The sequence below is a fragment of the Myotis nattereri genome (genome assembly GCF_964212035.1).
Source record: "Myotis nattereri genome assembly, chromosome: 15".
NCBI lineage: Eukaryota > Metazoa > Chordata > Mammalia > Chiroptera > Vespertilionidae > Myotis > Myotis nattereri.
Window position 1 is genome coordinate 42,416,093 of NC_138090.1, and position 21,608 is coordinate 42,437,700.

The 21,608-nt window shown below is 47.3% G+C and overlaps 1 protein-coding gene across 1 annotated transcript; it reads right to left on the reverse strand.

Annotated features, from left to right (window-relative positions):
• Positions 1-4,451: 4,451 nt before the first annotated feature.
• LOC308530600 (cell adhesion molecule CEACAM1-like) lies at positions 4,452-12,585 on the reverse strand (the record flags this gene model as incomplete). Its single annotated transcript, XM_081107310.1, has 5 exons — positions 4,452-4,972; positions 7,332-7,586; positions 7,989-8,267; positions 10,303-10,362; positions 12,528-12,585. The coding sequence occupies 5 exons, from the start codon at positions 12,583-12,585 to the stop codon at positions 4,686-4,688; spliced, it is 939 nt and encodes a 312-aa protein (XP_080963436.1). The 3' UTR covers positions 4,452-4,685.
• Between the last annotated feature and the right edge of the window lie 9,023 nt (positions 12,586-21,608).

Sequence of the window (21,608 nt, forward strand, 5' to 3'; positions counted from 1 at the left end):
TTGTTTAGAGGATTTATCCAGTGGTGTCAATGGGGTATTGAAGTCCCCTACTATGACTGTATTGCTATTGATCTCTCCCTTGATATCTTTCAGAAGTTGTGTTATGTATTTGGGTGCTCCTATATTGGGTGCATATATGTTTACCAGAGTTATATCTTCTTGTTGAATTGATCCCTTTAATATTATGTAGTGGGCTTCCTTATCTCTTGTTAAAGTCTTTACTTTGAGGTCTATTTTGTCAGATATAAGTATCAAAACCCCAGCTTTTTTCTCATTTCCATTTGCCTGAAAAAAATTTTTCTATTCCTTCACTCTCAGTCTGTGTGAATCCTTTGTTCTGAGGTGGGTCTCTTGCAGACAGCAAATATATGGGTCATGTTTTCTTATCCATTCATCTACCCTGTGTCTTTTGATTGGAGCATTTAATCCATTTACATTTATTGTTATTATTGAAAAGTACTTGTTTGTGGTCATTTTTATTCTTAATGTTTGTGTTTCTTCTTATCTTTCTGTTTCTTCTTTTTACAGCAGTCCCTTTAGCATTTCTTGCATTGCTGGTTTGGTGGTAATAAACTCTTTTAGCCCTTTTTTGTCTGTGAAGCTCCTGATTCCACCCTCAATTTTGAATGATAGCCTTGCTGGGTATAGTATTCTTGGATTCATTCCCTTGCTTTGCATCACTTTGTATATATTTCATTCCATTCCCTTCTTGCCTGGTGTGTTTCTCTTGAGAAGTCAGCTGATATTCTAAAAGGAGATTCCTTGTAGGTAGCTATCTGTCTCTCTCTGGCAGCCTTTAAGATTCTTACTTTGTCGTTGGTGTTTGCCAATTTAATTATGTTGTGTCTTGGTGTTGGTCTTTTGGGGTTCATCTTGTTTGGCACTCTATGTGCTTCTTGGTCTTGTGTAGTTTTTTTCTCGCCAGTATCAGGGAAGTTTTCTGTCATTATTTCTTCAAACAGGTTTTCTATTCCTTGCTTCTCCTCCTTTCCTTCTGGTACCACTATTAAGCGAATGTTGTTTCGTTTTGCATTGTCCCAAAGCTCCCTTAGGCTCTCCTCTTGCTTTTTAAGTTTTTTTTTCCAGTTGCTCCTGTGTTTGTGTGTTTTTTCCTACCTTGTCTTCTAATTCGCTGATGCGGTCCTCAGCCTCTTCTAGTCTGCTGTTTAAGCCCTCCATTGTGTTCTTTATTGCAGCTATGTTGTTCTTCATTTCCTCTTAGTTCCTTTTCGTGTTGGTGACATTCTCATTCAGCTCCTTATAATTCTCATTGAGTTGTGTGTATTTGTCATCCAGCCATTTGAACATCCTTATAACCATTACTCTGAATTCTTTCTCTGATAAGTTAGTAGCCTCAATTTCATTTAACTCCCTTTCTGGTGATTTCTCTTTTTCTTTCCTTTGTGGATTGCTTTTTTGTCTTCCCATGTTTTGCTGTAATGCTTTAATTGTAGCTCCGATTGCTTTGCTACCCAGTTTCTTTAGGGTATGGTGCTACTGGTGTGGCCTCTCAGGTCTCCTAGGTTTGGTAGTCTAGTGTTGCTCCATACTTGAGCTATTTGGGTTCTCTTGATATAGGCCTGCGAGCTGGAAAGGCACAACTGAGGTGTCTAGAAGTCAGCAGCTGTGGAGGGGGTGTTCCAATTTTTGCTGTCTTATGCCCTTGGTTGAAATCACGCGTGCCCCGCAGGGACTCACAGTGGCACCCAGGAACCGTCTATTGGGGTGGTGGGGCTCAGAAAGCCTGCGTTCTGGCAAAGCATGACTGTGGTGTCCAGAGTTCTGTAGTTGTGGGGTGGGCAGACTCAGCTTTTGCTGCTGCCTCCGTGGTTGGATACACGCGATCCCAGCGGCAGCTCACAAGGCACTTGTGGTGAGTTTGCCAGCAGGATGTCCTGACACACTCTGAAGGGCCCTGGCACTGAAGCCACTGGATTGCAGTGTCTGTGGGCAGGTATCCCAGAAGAGGGAATTCAGCATTTCTACAGAACAGCACCCCTGTTTGTTTAAGTATGTGACCAGCAGCGCTCGCAGTGGGGCCCCAGGACTGCCTGTGGAGCGGTGGTCTTGGGAGACCTGCACACTGGAAAAGCATGCAACTGTAGTGTACAGAGTTCTGCAGCTGTGGGGTGGGGAAACTCAGTTTTTGCTGATGCACCTGTGGTGGATAGGCTTGCATTCCCAGTGGCAGCACACCGGCGCACCCACAGTGAGTTTGCTAGCACAGGCGCACTGAAGCACTCTGAAGGGCCCTGGCATGCTTAATCAAGGCGTCTTTGGGCCGGTATCCAAGATGGGTGAATTCAGAATTTCTACTACCCAGGGGAGTGCGTCCCTATTAGTTCAAGATCGGGCCCAGCAGAGGCTCACTGAGGCTTCCCAAAGTGCCCTGTGGAGATGGGCTCAGGGGGAGTGAGCAATTGTGGTGGTGCAGTTCGGCAGTGCTGAGCTCTGAGGCACTCTGAGGGGCCCTGGTGCTGAAGGGCCCTGGCGCTGAAGTTGTGCAGCTGCGTGTGTGTGGGCACTCTAATCAGGCAGAGGGAATTCAGAATTTCTACTGGGGGGCTTTGCGCCTGTGTCTGTACAAAATCACATCCAGCTGAGGCTCCCAGTGACTCCTAGGAGAAGTCTATGGAGTGGTGCGCCTCAGAAACCTGTGAACTGGAGACATGCGAATGTGATGTCTGAGGTCTGCCACTGGGGAGGGGAGGCTGCACTTACTGCTGCAGGCAGGCTTGGTGCTCCTTTGGAGGTGGAGATCCCAGGGTCTGCGAGTGTGGCTGCAGGATTTTGGCTGGAGTGGCTGCCGGGTTGGTCGCGGGCGGGCAGTCTCCCAGGCCTGTCTGGGTGGTGGTGCTGATGAGTTCCTAGAAGAGGCCGCTCTCCCCATTAAGATGACGTGAGCTCCATGCCCAAGTCCTGCAGTCCTGGGAGTGCAACAGCGGTGGTAGTCTCTCCTGTCCCAGAAAGCCTGTTCTTCCAGCCTCTGCTGCTCCTGCTGGAGTTAACTGTCCCTCACTCAGTCATACACACAACACACACATCCACTCACTCTCCTTTTATCCCCTCACTCACTCACTTCCTATCCCTCACCTCCATAATTCCAGCAGCCATCATTTGATGCTCCAAGCCACATCAAGGTTTTTGTTACCAAACTAGCTTAGTGGGGACATTTGATCCAACCCTTCCTGTCCAGGCTCTTCCACCCTCAGCTGTGTGGCCTTGGCCAGGATGACTTTCAGACCCTGAGGCAGCCCATCACCTCACCTGGGAGGCTGGACTTAGATAAACAACAGGAGGTGCCTTACTGAGCACTTACTACCTGCCAGCACCTCTGCAGGTGTGTGGAGAGACCAGGACAATCCTGAGGGCACAGTTCCTTAATTATGCCTCATTTATAGGTGAGGTAGCTGTTGAGGAAACCACCCTGGTCAGCAGCTGGTGAGGGAGGAGCTGGATGGAGGGAGTTAGGGGCCTCCATGGGGAAGCTGGAGGCCACAGGGAGCAGGCCCAGAACCCTCTGAGGACGGGGTCTTTTTCCTCTTGGCCTGGGATCTGCTGGGGGTCAGCCTGGATCAGGGGACAGGATTAGGGTGAGGGTGAAGGAAATGCCATGGTACCTCCTAGTCCTCCTGAGGTACAGGAAATAGCCCAGGGAGACCCTCAGAGCCACCAAGACAAGGGCCCCGATCATGCTGCCAACGATGGTCCCTACAGAGTAGCCCGTGTAGTTTTGTTCTTCTGAAAGGAAAAGGGAAGGGGGAGAGGTGAAGGCCCAAGTCCATTCAGGGGAAACCAGGAGGGTCCCTTGCAGGGGGAGGTGTGGTGAAGGAGGAAGGAACTGCCACCTAGTCTGTGCTGTTTGGGAGTGTCAGTCCTGACACCCCACTTCTGGCGGTTGCATCATTCTCTGTTTTGCACATTTGAAACCTTCCATTTGCTGTAACTTTGCATGTACTCTCACACCCATCATTCCCATGTCCTGGTAATTTTCCTCTTAACTCCTCTTTCCCTCACATGTTCTATCTCTTACCCCTGTTTCTTCTTTTCCATCACTATGGAAGTCTTAGCAGGCACCTTACCTGTCAATTCAGTGCTGATGAGTAATAAGAATGTGCTGAGTGTTTTCAATGGTCCAGTAGGGTGGGAAATACTCTACTTTCATGTCATTTGATCCTCCCACCCCCACCAGGGACAGGGGTGTTACCCCCATGAGCACAAACAGAATCAGGGATGGGAGGTGCTTAATAAATTGCCGGAGTTACAGATCTGGTGAGTGATAAATGACATTTTCACCAAGTTCTGATTGACTTCACAGCTACTGACACCAGCGTTTATAAAAATAGTAATAATTGGCACACTGACTGAGTCCTGACTGAGCATGACCCTGGCTGAGGGCTTTATTCTCATTAACCTCACAAGAAATATCCTAAAAATGGTGTTTATGTCCAGCTGTTTTATTCCAGTTTAGAGATGAGGAAACTGAGGTTCAGGTGGGTGAGAGCCTTCCCCATGGTCAGAAAGCTTAGACTCATAGAACCGAGACAATGCTGATTAGTCTAATACTGGGGTCCGTACCCATGTGCTCTATAGGCTCTGAAGGAGGCTCCCACCTCCTCAAGGCTTTCATCCATCTCACCCCCTTTCCCATGAAATATACAAAGGCAAGTGGGAGAGGTCGAGGGTCACTCATATTGCACATGTAGCCCGAAGAGGTCACTTTTGCTGGAACTGACGGGGTTGAAGACCTCACACTGATAACCCCCAGCATCCTCCCTCCTGACGGGGTCTATGGTGAGGGTGCTGTTGTCCTGGGACAGCTTCATCCTCTCCGTGAGCAGGAGACTCTGGTTTTTGAAGAGCCACCAAGTGGAGATCCTCCTGTCATTTGTGAGGCAGGTCAGGACCACGGCGTCCTTATGCTCTGTGACTGTGGCATTGCTGGCTCGGATGGCGGGCTTCCCCACGGGCTCTGTGGAGAAACAGAGGAGGTGACTGACTGAGAGTGGGCTCCTTCCCCAGAGATCTCAGCCACTCCCAGGCCACAGTGATCTTTTTTTTTTTTGGGGGGGGGATTTATTTTACTTTTTTTCTTTTTAAGATGCTACATAGTCAAACAGAATTGGGTTGGTCTTTTACGGCATAAAATGATTCCACAGTCAAACTCTCAGTTACCACGCGCTAGATGGACTACCTGCAGAGCCCCTCACGCAACCCTCCCTGCCCCGGCGGCTGACTCCCTCGCCTAACCCTCTGCTGCCTAACTCACTGCCCGATCCCCAGCTGGATCTGTAAGGTCAGATCAGGACCAGGCTTGGGGTTCCTGTGCTAGAAGTGTGAGTGCTGGCTGAGGGGTGGGCAGTGAGAGAACAATATAAAAGATCGGCTGCTCTTCTCCACTAAAAAGGGTACAATCGAGTTTACTGTTGCTACTACAAATTTTCATCCCTCTGATAGTTGTTAATTTTTTACACAGAAAAATACTTCCTGGCTGCTGTTCTCCAACATTCAAATGAATCACACGTCTGTATATGCGTATGCAGAGTCCACAGCCCTCTGGCCATAATGCCAGCTTCAACGGCGGCATTATGTAGCACAGGTGATTTTTAGGCCACAGCATTAACTATAATCTTGTGACAAGAAAACATGAGATGAAATACATTAGATAAGTTAAATATGCATTAAACATCTCTGAATACAGTTCAATCACACGACGTGAACCAACAGGAATTTAGCTTGGTCCCTTTAAGAGAACAAAGCACTGGCTTTTCCTTCCAAAGTATGGGCCAATCGGTGCCCATGCCCACCCGTGTCCAGCACCCTGCCCATGCCGCCACAGCACAATTCTTGGTGGCTGACTCTGCTCATCAGTCCCAAGGAACTGATGGCCCGGGCATCACACGGACAAGAAGCCTGGGAGCGAGCGAGCAGCGTGGGCTGACTGTGGAAGGATGGTATTCCCACCACGCTGGGCTCTGGCTCCCAGGCCGGCACCCAGGCAAGGAAGAGAGTCATGTTTTCAGAGAGGTAACCAGCGACATGGACCAAGGCTACGGATGTTTAAAATGACCAGGGTGAGGACCTTTGTTCAGGTGACAGTCTGTAAGGAGAGGGCTATACCCCCCTCTTCCTTCCAGATCACCTGGATATCTGAGATATTAGGTCCGGGAGCCTTAGATCTTGTGTCCAGCATCTTTATCACCAGGTGGCATTTTCCACCCATTGGCTTTTGTGTGATTTCCATAGTTGTCTGTGACTTTCTAAATAATCACATCCCCTCTCTCATATGGTGGCTATACATAGAGATGGGAAGGCATTTTTGTTTTGTTAAGTAATATTAGAGACTATAACCCAGGCAGTCTTCATGACCTTAGGACCTGGAGAAGTTTCAATCTAAAGGATTTCTCAGTGTGAATAGGACTTTCACTTCCTGGCCTGTGGATTGAATATCAGGGAGAAGGAAGTCCCTAGAGAGAAGTAGTCAGGTTTAACATCAGGCTGGTACTCTTAGCTTGCTTTGTAAACTACACACTTTGTGGCACTGCTCCTACTGTCCCATGAATCTACATACATGTCAAGGAAGCACTACCATTCACTGTGCTCTGTAGGAATGTCACATATGGTCGTGTAGCACATTGTTGTGCAGCTGGTGACTTCAGAGTCAGGACACAGCACAGAGGAGTATCTCCTGTGTCTCACTCTCTCCCCACATACATGCAGCCTGGTCTGAGGGAGGCATGGTGTCGATAGGTGACATATTTGGCACTTTGGAGGACAGGCTACTCATGCACCTTCACCACAGACCCCTGTCCCAGCACAGAGGGCACAGAGCTGTCAGTCACCAGGTGAGCCTGGAGCAGAGCAGGGAGCAGGGATTTGTCCTATTTAACCCTCCTCAGAGGGTGTTTCATCCTTTAGTTTGGGGAAAAGAGATGAGCTTGTTCAAAGCCTTGTATGTTCCTTGTAGCACATGGAGCAGGTAACAGACAGGAGGTGAAAGAAGGAAAGTGTTAGTGACAGAAGAAGCAACTTTGCCTTGAAGACCCTTGTTTTCCCCTCTGGAAAACTCCCTCCCTCCACCACTTGACTCTTTCTGGGGCTGAGAGAACTCCCTCCTCACTTTCCAAGGCTGGACCCCAGCTTTACTATGACTTATCAGAAGAGCAATGGAGGAGAGTCTACAGAGATGTAGTGAGAGGGCTCAGGGGAAGACTGTGATTTGCTTGTGTCCATGGCCACAGGATGGGAGACAACACCCTCTAGACTCTGTCCTGAAAACCAGACACACCTGCAACCCACAGGCTGGTGCCAATAGTCCAGGAGGCACTTACCATACACTGTGATAGTCTTCATTATGGTCTTATGGAGACCAGAGACAGAGTTATAGGCGAGGCAGGTATAGGATCCACTGTAATTTGAAGTGATGCTGGGGATAAAGAGCTCCTGTGCGGGGTGCTGGGAACTCCCATTGATAAGCCAAAAATACTGTGCAGGCGGGTTAGAGGCTGCCTGGCACGAGAGATTGAGGTTTGTCCCACGTAGGTAATGGGAGTCTGAGGGGGAAATGGTGGGGGCGTCCGGGCCATCTGGAGCAAAGAGAACACAGTCACACATGATGTAATCAGAGGGAAGGGGAAGGTCCTGGTCTGTGTAAGGGCCACACTGTCCCTCTGAAATGGGTCACAGCTTTGTTTTAAAATGTCCCACCCATAGCCCCCTGTGTTCACTGAGCCTGAGTCATTAACCTTTTTGTCCCATGAAAGCTTGTTAACCCCAAGACTCTCCAAACTGGAGTATCCTGTCTCCTCCCAGTTTTGGCTTAAGGCTGAGTCTGCCGAGATGTGTCTGGTACAGGAACTCATGCCCCCCCTGGGTGTTCAGAGTGGGGGTCTGTGTACATGGACCTGGGAGGGATGGATGTAGCCTGGTCTCTGGCAGTGTGGATTCAGGTGAGCAGCCTGGTCGAGGCAGGGACAGAAGTTACTCACAGACAACATTCAGGGTGAATGGGTCACTGCGGCCGGCACTCACGGGGTTCCGGGTTTCACACTCATAGGGTCCTGTGTCCTTCCTTGTGACAGAGAGTAAAGTGAGAGTCCTGTTGTCCTTGGACAGCTGCAGCCTGGCACTGGCCGGGAGACTCTGACTGTTGATCAACCACAGGTAGGTGGTGTCATGAGTCCAAGGTTCACACATTAACATGACAGGGTCCTTGTACTCCTCGGGGTTGGAGTTGTTGCTTGTGATGCTGGGTTTGGGTAACTCTCCTGTGCAGACAACAGATAGAACATTGCCCATTGAGTCCTCCAAAGTCTTCTTCAATCAGAATTGGTGCCTCTCAGCTAACTTGAGTTCTTCAAGAAATAAGTCAGGTCTGTGTGTCGCAAGACAAACAAATGATTGAGGGTCTGAGGGTTCAGAGATTGCAAGGCCACCTGCTCTATGTCTGGGAGAAAAAGCACAGACTTTCTCAGGTGTCAGATAACTGTCAGGGTTTGATTACAGAGAGACACAGCACTGGAAGTCAGAGACCATATGTCCTGGCTCCTCACTGACCAGCTAACTGCCTGACTTACCTTGGGTCTCACCTGGAAGGTGTAGGTGCTGAGTCCCTTCCAGCTACTCAGACCTATATTGTCAGGTCAACATGTGTTTCCACTGAAGACTCATGTTCCAGGGTTGACCTAGAGATGAGTAATGATGGGCCATCCCATATTTCTTAAATCCTGAGAAGACTAGGCACTGTGGCCCTGAGCTGGGTATCTGAGCAGAAAAAATACCCAGGAGACAAGAAGCAACTCTGTTGGTGAGTGTAGTACCCAGACTGAAGGTCCACGAGGAGTGGCTGTCTATCCAGGAGTTCACTGGTGACTGACATGAGACAGTGACTCCAGAAAGGGCAGAGCAGAATCCAGGAATTATTTAGAAAAGAGTGAGGGAAGGCGGGAGCTGGCTGGCGGTGGCAGCAGAGCCGGGCTCTCTGCATTGGTCTTTAATATTCTTTCTGCCACTGCAGAGGGCAGAGATCTTTCCTCAACATGCAGACAATAGCACGTACAGAAGGGGGGCTTGTGGAAGGTGGAGGAGCATGAACTTGTGGAAGATATGGCCCTCATGGGCCATTTGTGTTTGGCAGTTATGAGACAGATTTTGATCTAAACTGTGAAAGAATATGTGAAAATCACTCATGCCCCAAAGTTCTAATAACTGTTTTTGGAGGAATCCCTGTCTAGAGAGCATGAAGAAGACCAAGTTGTCCAACCAGGTCACACTGTGACCAAAGGGAGATGTCACAGTGGGTTTGAAATGAGGGACTCCCTGGGATAGAGAGAAGGTGAGTCCTGCTAAGAGTACAGAAGTGACCGGGAGGCATGTCCAGGTGTCTCTGCTGTATAAAGAGAGGGATGACTCCAGATTGGTAGAAAGGACATGTGCCATCTTAGGCAGAAGGTCCTTCTAGGGAAAGTCAGGCAGATGGGGAGGAGCCCACACATGGGCATGTGGCATATGTTCTTCCTTTTCTTTCTAACTCAGGAAACAACTGGAGTTTAGTCGTATTTATTCAAATTGGGCAGCATCTGAGAGAAAGGAGAGTGGCTGGTGGATCTCACAGTCTGAGAGGATCCCACCCTGTGGTCAAGGACACATGTGTGGAAACAGGCAGTGAACCAGTCAGATGGTGCAGGGTCACCAGGCCCACCTTGGAAACATCTCGGGAGCCACTGGGAGGAATGGGAGCCTCACACCAGGACAAGGGTGTGAGTAACCAGTCAGTGGTGAAGTGAGCCCATGAGCTTTGGGGACTGAGACCTGTCCTTCTGCCTTTTGACTCCCTGGTTGAGTCATTTAGAGATTAGGTTAATGGTTTATATGTCTCTGTCATGTGGCCTGTTCCTCTTGTTGGCCTCAGGGGAGGAAGAAGCTCTGGATGGGGGCCCAGCAGATGCTCTTTCTCCTGGTGGCCTGGGAAACTGGCTCATGATGGAGCTGGGGCTGCTGCTCCCACTGATTTTTGTGTCCTTTCCTATTGCCCGAGAGGGTGGGTCTGGACACAGGTGTTAGCAGGACAGTCTGCACAGTGGGGAAAGCAGAGCAGAGCCAGGCAGTGTGTCTGGAGTGAAGGAGAAGGCAGATAAGGGACATGAAAGGAGCAGAGAGAGGCAGAATGTCCTTGGTGAGCAGTGGGGGTCACAGGTGACTTCAAAGATCTCAGGGACCAAGAGCCCACAGCTTCCCCAGCGCAGGAGCAGTGCAGCCTGGAAAACCTTCCCCAGTGGAACAGCACCACAGTCACCAAGGGACTTGGCTCCTGAGGAGGCTTCAGGGACAGGTGGTCAGAGGGCTGGACATGGCTCTCAGCACCTGTAGGGACAGGGAACAGGTGTGGCCAAAACCTTTTAGGACTCTGCATCGAGGTTCCAGTCTCTGAGGCAAGTATGTATCATTCATTCATTCATTCATTTATTCATTCATTCATTCATCATTCACCATCATTCCTTCCCTCCTTCATGAAAGAGCAAGTGAGTGCTGGTCCCTGAGCTGGTAGCAGGTGCAGGGTGGAGAGTGAGAAGGCAAAGTCCATTGCTTCATAGGTAGTGGGAGTGACGCCAATACATCAGGAAACAAATAAGTGGTTTCAAGTCCAGTGCAGGGAAGTGTGGATAGATAACCTGAAGGGGAAGGCCTGGGCACTCCCAGCAGTAACTCTGAATGTTATTGTAGGTAATCTGATTCTAGAGTGAAAATTAATTCTCCATTTGCTTTATCACCAGACCAGAAAATCTACCTTCAGTAGGGACCCCTAAGAAAAAGCATTGAACCAATGGCTGGTCTCAGAGTCCACAGACACCTAAGACCCTCATGGAGGAGAGGATGGGGCTGTGGCTGTACAAGGACCTTGCTGAGCATGAAGAAGAGCATGTGTCTGTGTGAGCCTGATTCAGTGACTGTATCACACTGTGCCTCCGTTTCCCCTGAATAAAAATAGAACAAATGGCAAATGAACTCTGGATTACCATGTTGTCTGTGAATTGTCCTTAAAACATCTCTGACTACCTGAACTCAATCCCAGTATAGAGGAGACACTGACTTAAATGGCCACCACCATTATTTGTCTCCATGAGAGAGAATTCCTGGGCTGACCCCTGGTGGACAAGGAACTGTCAGGAGCATCTTCTCTCCTCTGTTCCTTCCTGGAGACCTGACCTCCCTCCGGAGTCTCCTAAGTCCCTCAGAAGAGTGAGCTAATGATACGGGGTATTTTGTCTATTTGTACTCTCCTGACACCGCCTTAATTGAAGGAGTAGGCTCTGTCCCTGTCCTGATGTGGCTCTTGGGGCTGATCCCTGGCTGGTGAGCTGGAGTAGAGCCACTGCTCCCACCCAGCCCTTCCAGGAGGTCAAACCCAGCCTGACACAGGCTCCCCAGGTTCCCTGGAGTCAGGAGCCCTGGGACAGGGGTGTGAGAGGGGTTCCCAGGCTGAGCTTCTCTGTGAGCATTCCAGGGTCCCCTCAGGACAGTCCCCCACCAAGCTCTTCAGGGTTTTCTCAGTGTCATGGTCATGAGGAGGGGACCAGGTGCTGGACTGAGACTCTGCTGAGTCACTCCCATGAGACTTCTCTCTGTGTAGAATGTCTGTAGTGCTGGAACCTAGGAAGGGAACTCTGATCTTAGGAAGTTTGTTTCCACTCTGTGTTTCCTGCACTAAATGCCCAAAGCCAACCTTGGAGATGATGCAGAGGGGGATTGAGGCAGAGTTGAGGGCTGTCAGTCCTGTGTGTGAAGTAGACTTCACCCCACCCGACACCCAGAGGTCAGAGAGCAATCACTCACGGTATACACGGAGCTGTCCAGTTACTTGCATGCTCTGATAATCTTTGTCTGTGACTAGTAGGGTATAGTATCCTGTGTCTTTCAGGGTGACTTTCTGGAACAGCAGGGATCCGTTGGGGTAAATTGTCTCTCTACCACTGTATGCAGGCCCGAGGGTAGTTGTTTGAGTGTCTATTACATATGATACAATTTGATGGCTGTTGTCCACCTTTCCCCCTGTGTACCAAGAATAGCTTCCAAGATTCCCAGGCAGGTTGTGGACACGAAGAAGCACATCCTTCCCTTCGGCAGCATTGGGCGGCACTGATTCAATAGTGAGCTGGGCAGTGGTGGGCAGGCTCCAGAAAGGGATGAGTGAGGCTAGGAGGGAAAATAGAAATTGATCAATATTTGGAGCTATGTATTGGGATGGAGAGATGATCCCTGGGTCCTGAACAGGTCTCTTCATCTCTCAGCCTTGGTCTGTGTGTGTGTGTGTGTGTGTGTGTGTGTGTGTGTGTGTCCTGTGGTCAAGTTCAATAGCGTGGCCACCTCTGCTCTTATTTTCTCTGTTTTGAATACTATTACTCAGGTGTCTACCCTCAGATTCCTGCTGATACTCAGGAATGTCCTTTTCTGATCACCTCCTCTAAAGACATCTGTCTTCACTTTCTGACATGTTCATGGGCCGTTTCCTGCAAGGCACTTGTGGTTACCTGACATCACATCTAGATCTTCCCTGGTCTGCCTCCTCTCATAGAACTTGAGATTCATGGGGACAGGGGCTTTTCTGATCTTGTTGCACCTGCAGTGCTTGCAACAGACTGTAAATACTTGTGGGTGAATGAGTGAGTGTTCAGGGTCCGGCACCTCCTGGGATGTATCTGCCCATTTCTGAGCTTGGTGGTGAGGACACTGTTTAGTGCCCCTGGTTAAATTTCCTATCTCCTCACATAACATGCTGTTATCTAAAGTTTTCAGCATTCAGCTCTCAGTGATGAGTAACTTGGGAAATGAGCAGCCATTGATGTTTTCCTGTGTCTCACCACTTCCACCTCATTTTCCTGTTGCTGAGTCCCTTCCCCCATTCTACTCTGTTCTCCTGTCTCCTCTTCTCAAGTCCAAACAGAATCCTGCCCCCTCCCCCTTGTTTTCTCTGAGAGCCTGTGCTCCACAGGAGTCCCCAGCTAGCCTGTGCCTCTCCTCCTCCCATCCAACACCAGGTAGTTGTCCCCTCTCACCAGCAAGCAGGAGCCACTGCCAGGGGACAAGTCCTCTGTGTGCAGGGGCTGAGGGGGACTCCATGGTGTCTGCTGCCTGTTCTTTCCCTCCCTCTGTGGGAAGAGCTTGGATTCTAAAAATGCTCACACAAGCCCAGCTGTCCTAGTCGGTGGGATATGCTGTTCCTCCTCCCTGTGCACTGAGCCTCCTTCTGGGCAAAGATCACTTTTCTGGGCACGTGGGCCAGGGGCGGGGTCTGTACACAGGTTCCTCCCTGCCTGCTCGTTATTCCTGCCTCTCCTTTTCTTTCCTCTACATTTGCATTCCCTGTAATTGCTGAGGCTTCTTCCTTCTTCTGCAGTGACTCCTCCCCATGTACACACACACACACACACACACACACACACACACACACACCTTGCTTGTGCAGTAGGCAGTTAGGCCTGAGCATAGTAGGACAATAGGCCAGTAGGGAAGATCACCAGAATGGAAAGCCCCAGGTACCTAGCAATGTGCAAAACTGGACTGGGACCTTGCCCCCTGGGTAACCTTTCCTCCCCAAGCATATTCTGGTTTTGCAGTTTAGACCCTCTGACCTTTCATATCACTGGTCATGTGGTTCAGACCCTCCCCCAACCTTCGCTCCCCTGGCATGTTGTTAGCAATGTGGGTTAGATGGCATTAGAGGGGGAAGAAACCAGAGGACCTAAGAATAACCTTCAGCATTAAGCCCTCAGGACAATGAGGTGCCAACTGGCATGAAATACATCTAGGCCTCAGTTGTGTTTCAGCTCCAGGCCCAGAAAAGCAGCAAAATCAGATGAGTGAGAACATCGCTGACATCAGGATCTACTGCATTGACTGATGATCTTTGACCCAAAAGGGCACACCTGGAAAGCTGATAAATATTTTATTGGGCTCCTCCCCTGAGACCTCCAGATAAGTAACCTCAAGAAGTATGCCCCAGTGTGGCTATTTCTCTCTGCAACACACCCGTGGCTGTCCCCACTTCTTCTTTCCTCAACGCTCTTATATTTGCTCTTTGTCCTAAGCTCCACGCGCCCTTCTTTTGTTCAGTAACCAGTTTCCTGAGCCCATTTCTTCTACAGCTCACTTCTTCTACCTCTGTGTCTTTCTAAATAAATCATCTCTTATAATTTGAGTTCTTGACTCTGAATTCTTCTCTTAGCTCAACTCAAGTACCGAGGTTGCTGAACTGAGGGCCTAACTCTGCAGGTTAACACCTGGTGCCATGCCACCGCTCACAATTGGACAAGTAGAAGCTTGGGGTGTATGTATCCAGGGCATCTCCCACAGCTTTGTGTGGAGTGCACAGTAGCCCTACCACTGCCTTCTTGCATCCCCATTTGTATTTTATCTTCAGAGCAGAAGCCTGGGACGACATCAGGAATTCTTTTCACAGGAATGCTACCCCCTTGTGTATGGTATCATCAATGGAACTTTCTAAAGATTTCAATGCCCAGGGGACATCTTAGAAATCCTGCTATGGGCAATACACCTTGAAAACCGGGTCTTGGACCAGAGCAGTGACTTGGATTATTGGAGAGAACCAAGATGGTGGCATACGTAAACACCTGAATTTGCTGCCGCATACAACCACATTAAAAGTACACCTAAAAGACAAAACAAATACCATCTAGAACCATGGGAAGGCTGGCTGAGTGGAAATTCTACCACTAGAAGGAAAGAGAAAAGCACATCGAGTCCGGTAGGAGGTGCTGAGGTGTGGAAGCTTGGAGGTATGGAGGCCCGTATGAAAGGGGCTGGCAGTTGGGTACGCTGTTGTCTTTTTCAATTGGGAGGGAGAAACAAACTCCCGACTACTCTGAACTCCAGTTCCGGGTGAGAATTTGGGGACCCAGACTCATATGGAGAGAAATTGGACTGTCTGCCATCGAGCTAAAACGTGAGGGCGGCTTTCTCACAGATGTGCTTGTAGCGTTCATTGTTCCTGAATGGGGCTGCGGGACACAGACCCCAGGACCTCTCTGAGGCAGAGCAGATTGGCAGCCATTGCAGTTTGCTCTGCCCTGGTGATTCCCTGAGAACCCGCCCCACCCAATTTACAACCCCACCCAAGGTGTATGCAGAGGCTTTTGCATATGAATGGCCTGGCCTTTTCCGCCTAAAAACATGGGCAGACTCAGTGAGCACCAAAACCCACTGAAGCAAGTCCCACCCCATAATGGTGTCTCCAGCACAGAAGTTCTCCCAGTGTAGACAAAACTTGTCCTCACAGCCAATTGGCCTGGAGGTCAATTCCACTCAGTGATACCAACAGCAATCAAGGCTTAACTACAACAAGACTGTGCACACAGCCCACAAAGGGGTGCACCAAGAGTGTCTATTAGGGAGGCTGAGCCACTGGGCCCTATAGGACACCTAGCACACAAAGTCACTCTATCAACACAGGGAAGCATCTAAAAATGTGGAGACAAAGAAATAGGTCACAAGTGAAAGAAATGGAGGAAAGCAAACTTCTGGATATAGAGTTCAAAACCACAGTTATAAGGTTATTCGAGAATCTTCTAGAAACCTCCTAGAAATATAATGAGACCCTCAAGGATATGAAAAAGGACCAAACAGAAATTAAGCATACACTGACCGAAATAAAGAATAATATACAGAAATCCAACAGCAGACTAGAGGATTCCAAGAATCAAGTCAAAGATTTGAAATATGAAGAAACAAAAAACACCCAACCGGAAAAGCTAAAAGAAAAAAGAATACAAAAATATGAAGCTAGTACAAGGAGCCTCTGGGACAACTTCAAGTGTACCAACATCTGAATTATGGGGGTGCCAGAAGAAGAGAGAGAGCAAGATATTAAAAACCTATTTGAAGAAATAATTATAGGAAACTTCTCCTACCTGGTGAAAGAAATAGAGTTACAAGTCCAGGAAGTGCAGAGAACCCCAAACAAAAGGAATCCAAAGAGGACCACACCAAGACACATCATAATTAAAATGCCAAGGGCAAAAGACAAAAAGAGAATCTTAAAAGCAGCAAGAGAAAGACAGTTAGTTATATACAAGGGAGTACCCATACGACTGTCAGCTGATTTCTCAACAGAGACTATGCAGGCCAGAAGGTAGTGCCGAGAAATATTCAAAGTGATGAATAGCAAGAACCTACAAGATTAGTCTACCCAGCAAGAATCTATAAATCTATAAGATTAGTCTACCTTCAGCTCTCATTTAGAATTGAAGGTCAGATAAGAGCTTCACAGAAAAGAAAAATCTAATATTCTTTATTTCAGTCAGTGTATGCCAAACCAGCATTATATGAAATGCTGAAGGGTATTCTTTAAGAAGAGGAGGAAGAAGAAAAAGGTAAAAAAAACAAAGTGACAACAAATACATATCTATCAACAAGTGAACCTAAAAATCAAGTGAATAAAAAATCTGATGAACAGAATAAACTGGCTAATAGAACAGAATCAGGGGCATAGAAAGGGAGTGGACTAACAATTCTTGGGAGGGAAAGGAGTTTGGGGGGTGCAGGAAGAGACTGGATAAAAATCATACACCTATGGACAAGGACAGTGGGGGGAGGGTAAAGGCAAGGGGTAACGGCAGGGTGTGAGGTAGGAACCAAGTGGAGGGGAGCTATGGGGGGAAAAAGAGGAACAACTGTAATAATCTGAACAATAAAGATTTATATATATAAAAAAGATATACTGTTTCAGCAGCTGCCCAGCTGTAGTGGATGCCCAGCCAGAATGAGACCCCATGATGTGGGGATGGGGACTCCCCTCCCCATTTCCTGTGCGTAGGAAGGGTCTGCATGTCTTGCTAAAAATGCAGATTCTGACTCATATGGATGAAATGGGACACATGTTAAACTGACAAACTCAGGGAAGGCCTGTATAGCGGTCTTGCAAACTCAGAGACCTAAAGTAATCACAAAAGATGGTCTGAAATTAAACTTTAACTAAAAGCCATCATGGTGGGTAGTTACATCCTAGGTTGGTATCTTCACCGACAAGGTCAACTGTTACCTGACCATATCTGTCTTTTTGCATCTATGATGACATATCCTGGAAATGTCAGGGTAACTTTTTTTCTGGACCCCCTGGGGCACAACCTAATGTGTGTGGGTGCCAGACAGATACCAAAAATTCCTTCATTGTTATTGTTACCGTGTTAATTGTTGACTATTAACTATCCTGCACCCATCTAAGTATCATTTTACTTTTTATCCAATCCCAGAGGTTTCCCCACTTTGCTTTCTCCCCCTTCTCTAATCTTTCATCATTGGATTTCATGTAACCCACCTAGGTCCCCTGCTATGATTGCAATGTATAAAAATAAATGAAAAATCCCCACGCTATTCTCTACCAGGGGTGGGCAAACTTTTTGACTTGAGGGCCACAATGGGCTCTTAAACTGGACCGGAGGGCCGGAACAAAAGCATGGATGGAGTGTTTGTGTGAACTAATATAAATTCAAAGTAAACATCATTACATAAAAGGGTACGGTCTTTTTTTTTTAATTTTATTCATTTCAAATGGGCCGGATCCGCCCGCGGGTCATAGTTTGCCCACGGCTGCTCTAGACACTATCCAATTTGTTGAGATACTAGTAACGCTTCCCAGCAATTGTGGACATTTTGGCTTAAATAAACTCACACAAATTCTTTACAGGGTTGAATGTTTTTACGTTAACATTACTTGCCATATTCACGGTAGGATTCTAAACAAGCTCACCCAGAACCTTCCAGCAGACCTGGACTTGGTTGTGGGATCCAGCAAAGGGCCCATTGAGCAAGCTGGTCCTCAGCCCATTGGGTGAACATGGGTGAGTTGTCTCTTGGATCCAGGACCTTCCTTTTCTTTTGGTAGAGGGGTTGACTTTATTTGAGCTGTGTCTTAAAATCCTTGAGATGGAATTAAAGTTAAGGGTTGACAGAACTCAGTCGAAGGCAGGACTGGAGGAAAAAAATGGGTGGCTCGTTTTGATTTTGGCTTTTTAATTGGAATTGCTTTCTGAGAGTCTGAGCAAAAAACCTTGGCTGTATAAATGAGCTGAACTCATCAGCTCATAAGATATCGGGGCACATCCTCCCTGCAGTCCAATTCTTGGTTATTCTTAGGTGACTAAGAATGTTTGTGGAGGTGTCAGAAGTGCAGGAGTCCCATAGGGAAGGCCCAACTCAACTGTAATTAACTAACTGGCTCATCTAGGGGGCCACCATAAGGCTTGGTCTTCCCGGGCCTGAATCCTTCCTGTTGTTTCAGACAGTCCGGAGAGAAACAGAGGCCACACTTGACCCACTACATAACATATCCTGGAAATTTGCTCAGACTACAGATATCCAAAAATAAAAAAATTTAACATGGGAAATTGTGCCTCCAAGGCCAGACGCTCCCAGACCCCAGCCCTCATTTAATATTCCTGTTAGGAAACCTTTACTTGCAAGTGCTTTACAGAAATGGGAAGATTTAACTAGAAAATATCAACTTAGAAATGGCCAAAATGCAGTTGTTTTTGGGTATATACATTAATATTTTGCATGCAGAAATTAGAAAAATGTCGGTTCTGAAATGAAACTGAATGACTATATGGGAAGCATATCTTTACTTGGAAAAATGGAAGCTTCTTAAGAGAAGAATAGAAAAAATAATTCTTCCAAAAAAAGAATGGAAATTATTAAGAAATTTAGGAGACTGTCTCAGAATGATTCTGAAGTTAATAAATGCCTACACCCCATTTCCCCCTCTTCCTTTCTGACCTTCCTTGTCTGGACTTGCCCTTTCCTCTCCCTTCTTCCTTCCCCTTCTGTCTCCTCTATTACCACCGACTTGAAGGAAAATGAGAATAGGAATTCTAACAGTCCCTTTTGGAAAAAGCTGGTCTCAGCTAGAGAGGAACCAGTAATTGTTCCCGACTTTGTCTGGAACTGTGATGGATTCACAAAAATTTAACTGTTAGAACATGTAATCCTGTCTATTCTGACCTATTCCAACTAATACACCCACTGTTTCTGAGAGCAAGGCAACAGGATTACTAAATAAGGTCTGCTGTGCAACAGGAGAGGAGTCTTTTGCAATAAAAAGCAAGGTTTTCTGTTTAAAAAGAAAACCTGAAGTGTGATTTACAAAGTGGAAACAGAAGCAAACATAAGGCTGCTCCAGGACTATGAGAGGGTATTTTCCCCTTCTCCTTACTAAAAAATTGAAATTATCATAAAAGGGAACATTACTAGGCCCTTGGAGATCCTGGGGCTTCTCTATCTGTTCTTTGCCCCACCATCTACGTTTCCCTCTCCCTCGGAGTAAAGCCTCTGTACAAATGGGAGGGGTGTCTAGGCAACCAACGGCTGTTTTAAAATCAGAACCTGTCCCCTTTCAATTAGGGCATGTTAAGGGGCAACATATTTTACTGGTCAATTCGGTCCCAGGTCACCTGATAGAGATTTTAAAATCAGTGATGCCCACATGTACAAAACCAAAAAGGGAAAATGATGATTTTAAGGGAACCCCCAAGAGGAAACTAACCTTGAGGCTGACTGAATGTTTGCTAACATCTTTTCATTATTAACTTCCATGAAAATCAGAGAATGCTTAACAGCAGACCCGCCCTACTCAGAATGGCCCAAACAGCCAGAGACTTGCAGAGATGCCTAACCTCGGCTTGCTACACATGCCTCTGTAGATGGGGAACCAGGCCTCAGTGCCGTGAGAGTCCCCTTTTCTTTTGGGGTACAAAGGCTTCAACTGGGAGAAATTTGACTCGGGATCCCCAAGGGGAAAAAAAAAGGCTAATCTTCTTTTGCAACATAGCCTGGCCCCACTATAAAGTAGACAATGAAGAGGTTTGGCCAGTTAATGGCACCATTAAGTTTCATGCCGCACTGCCTGCAGCTAGACCTGTTTTCACATTCCCAGGGATGTGAATGGAGAATGAGGCCTACTTAGATCAATGTGTCTTTTCCATTCCTGTAAGCAGTTATGAGTCAGAAATGGCACTCAGGTATATGCTACCTGTAAACCAGATCTCTCTGTAATTGCTACAGAACCTCAGAGAAAAATATCCTCAAATAAAAAGAAACATTTCAAAATGGATGAATTAGTTCGTCCTTTTGCCAACATTTGCCAATCCTTGAGGGATTAAAGTACTGTCCTTGTTTTACTGTGCCCTGTTTTCATCGTCAGAGGTGTGGCTCCAGAATATTAAAGTCCACTAAATCATTTTCCATTCCCCTATTCAGCTCAAAATGCTATAATTGGCTTTCCAAATCCAAAGTCCCAGGACCTCTGAGATGAAAGTACAGGAACTCTGGTCTGGGCCATTTTAAAAATACAAATCTCTATAAGCTGGAATTACAACTGAAATACAGAAAGACTTCCTGAACAATGAATGGAAAACTCACAGGAGAGAATCCTGATACCCAAGAACCGAAGGTGGAGACTGCATATAAAGGGACAGCTAGTAGAGATTGGTAGGAGGGGCAGAGGCCCGAAAGGGCTGGTGGGGCACCGACAAACAGCAACTGAAGTCCTGGAGAGATATCTCAGCTGTGTGTGTGTGTGTGTGTGTGGAGGGGGGCTGGCGGTGGGTCGGTTGCCACTATGAACTCTGGGATCTAATCCCCAAGCTGGGATCCCCAGCAGAGAGCACCAAATCTGAGGGTACCCACATAACATCTAGCTGTGAAAAGCAGAGGGGTGTCTGCCAGGGAGTGGCAGCTGAAAGTTAGGGCACCTTCTTGAAGGGCCAATGCACAAAAATTCCCTGTGGAGCCACCCACCTTGTGCTCTGGCAGAGGACAGTGAAGTGGACTGGAGCTGTGAGAGCAGAACCCAGGACTGGGGGCTCTGGAGATAGAGCTCAGAAGGCAGACACCCCAATTTTCCTCAGCTGAGTCATTCTCTCATGCAGTGGAGGACATCTTTCCCACATAGACATTTGTCTTGCGTAGGGGGAAGACAGTCAACACACCATATTGGAAAACACCTTCCCCTGCGGCCACTTAAGACTTGCAAATCAAAAACAATGAGGTGCCATCTCACACCTGTCAGAATGGCTATCATCAACAAATCAACAAAGGACAAGAGCTGGTGAGGATGCAGAGAAAAAGGAATCCTCATGCACTGCTGATGGGAATGCAGACTGGGGCAGCCACTGTGGAGAACAGTATGGAGTTTCCTCAAAAAACTAAAAATGCAACTTCCATTTGACCCAATAATCCCATTTCTAGGAATATATCCAAAGAAATCAGAAACACCAATCAGAAAGGATATATGCACCCCAATGTTCATAGCAGCACATATACAATAGCTAAGGTTTGAAAACAGCCTAAGTGCCCATCAGCAGATGAGCGGATTAGAAAACTGTGGTACAGCTACACAATGGAATACTACGCTGCTGTAAAAAAGAAGGAACTCCTACCATTTGCAACAGCATGGATGGATGTAGAGAGCATCACTGTAAGCGAAATAAGTCAGTCAGAGAAAGATAAGTATCACAGATCTCACTCATTTATGGAATATAGTGAACAACATAACCTGATGAACAAAAATAGAGCCAGAATGGGAAAAATATTTTAGAATA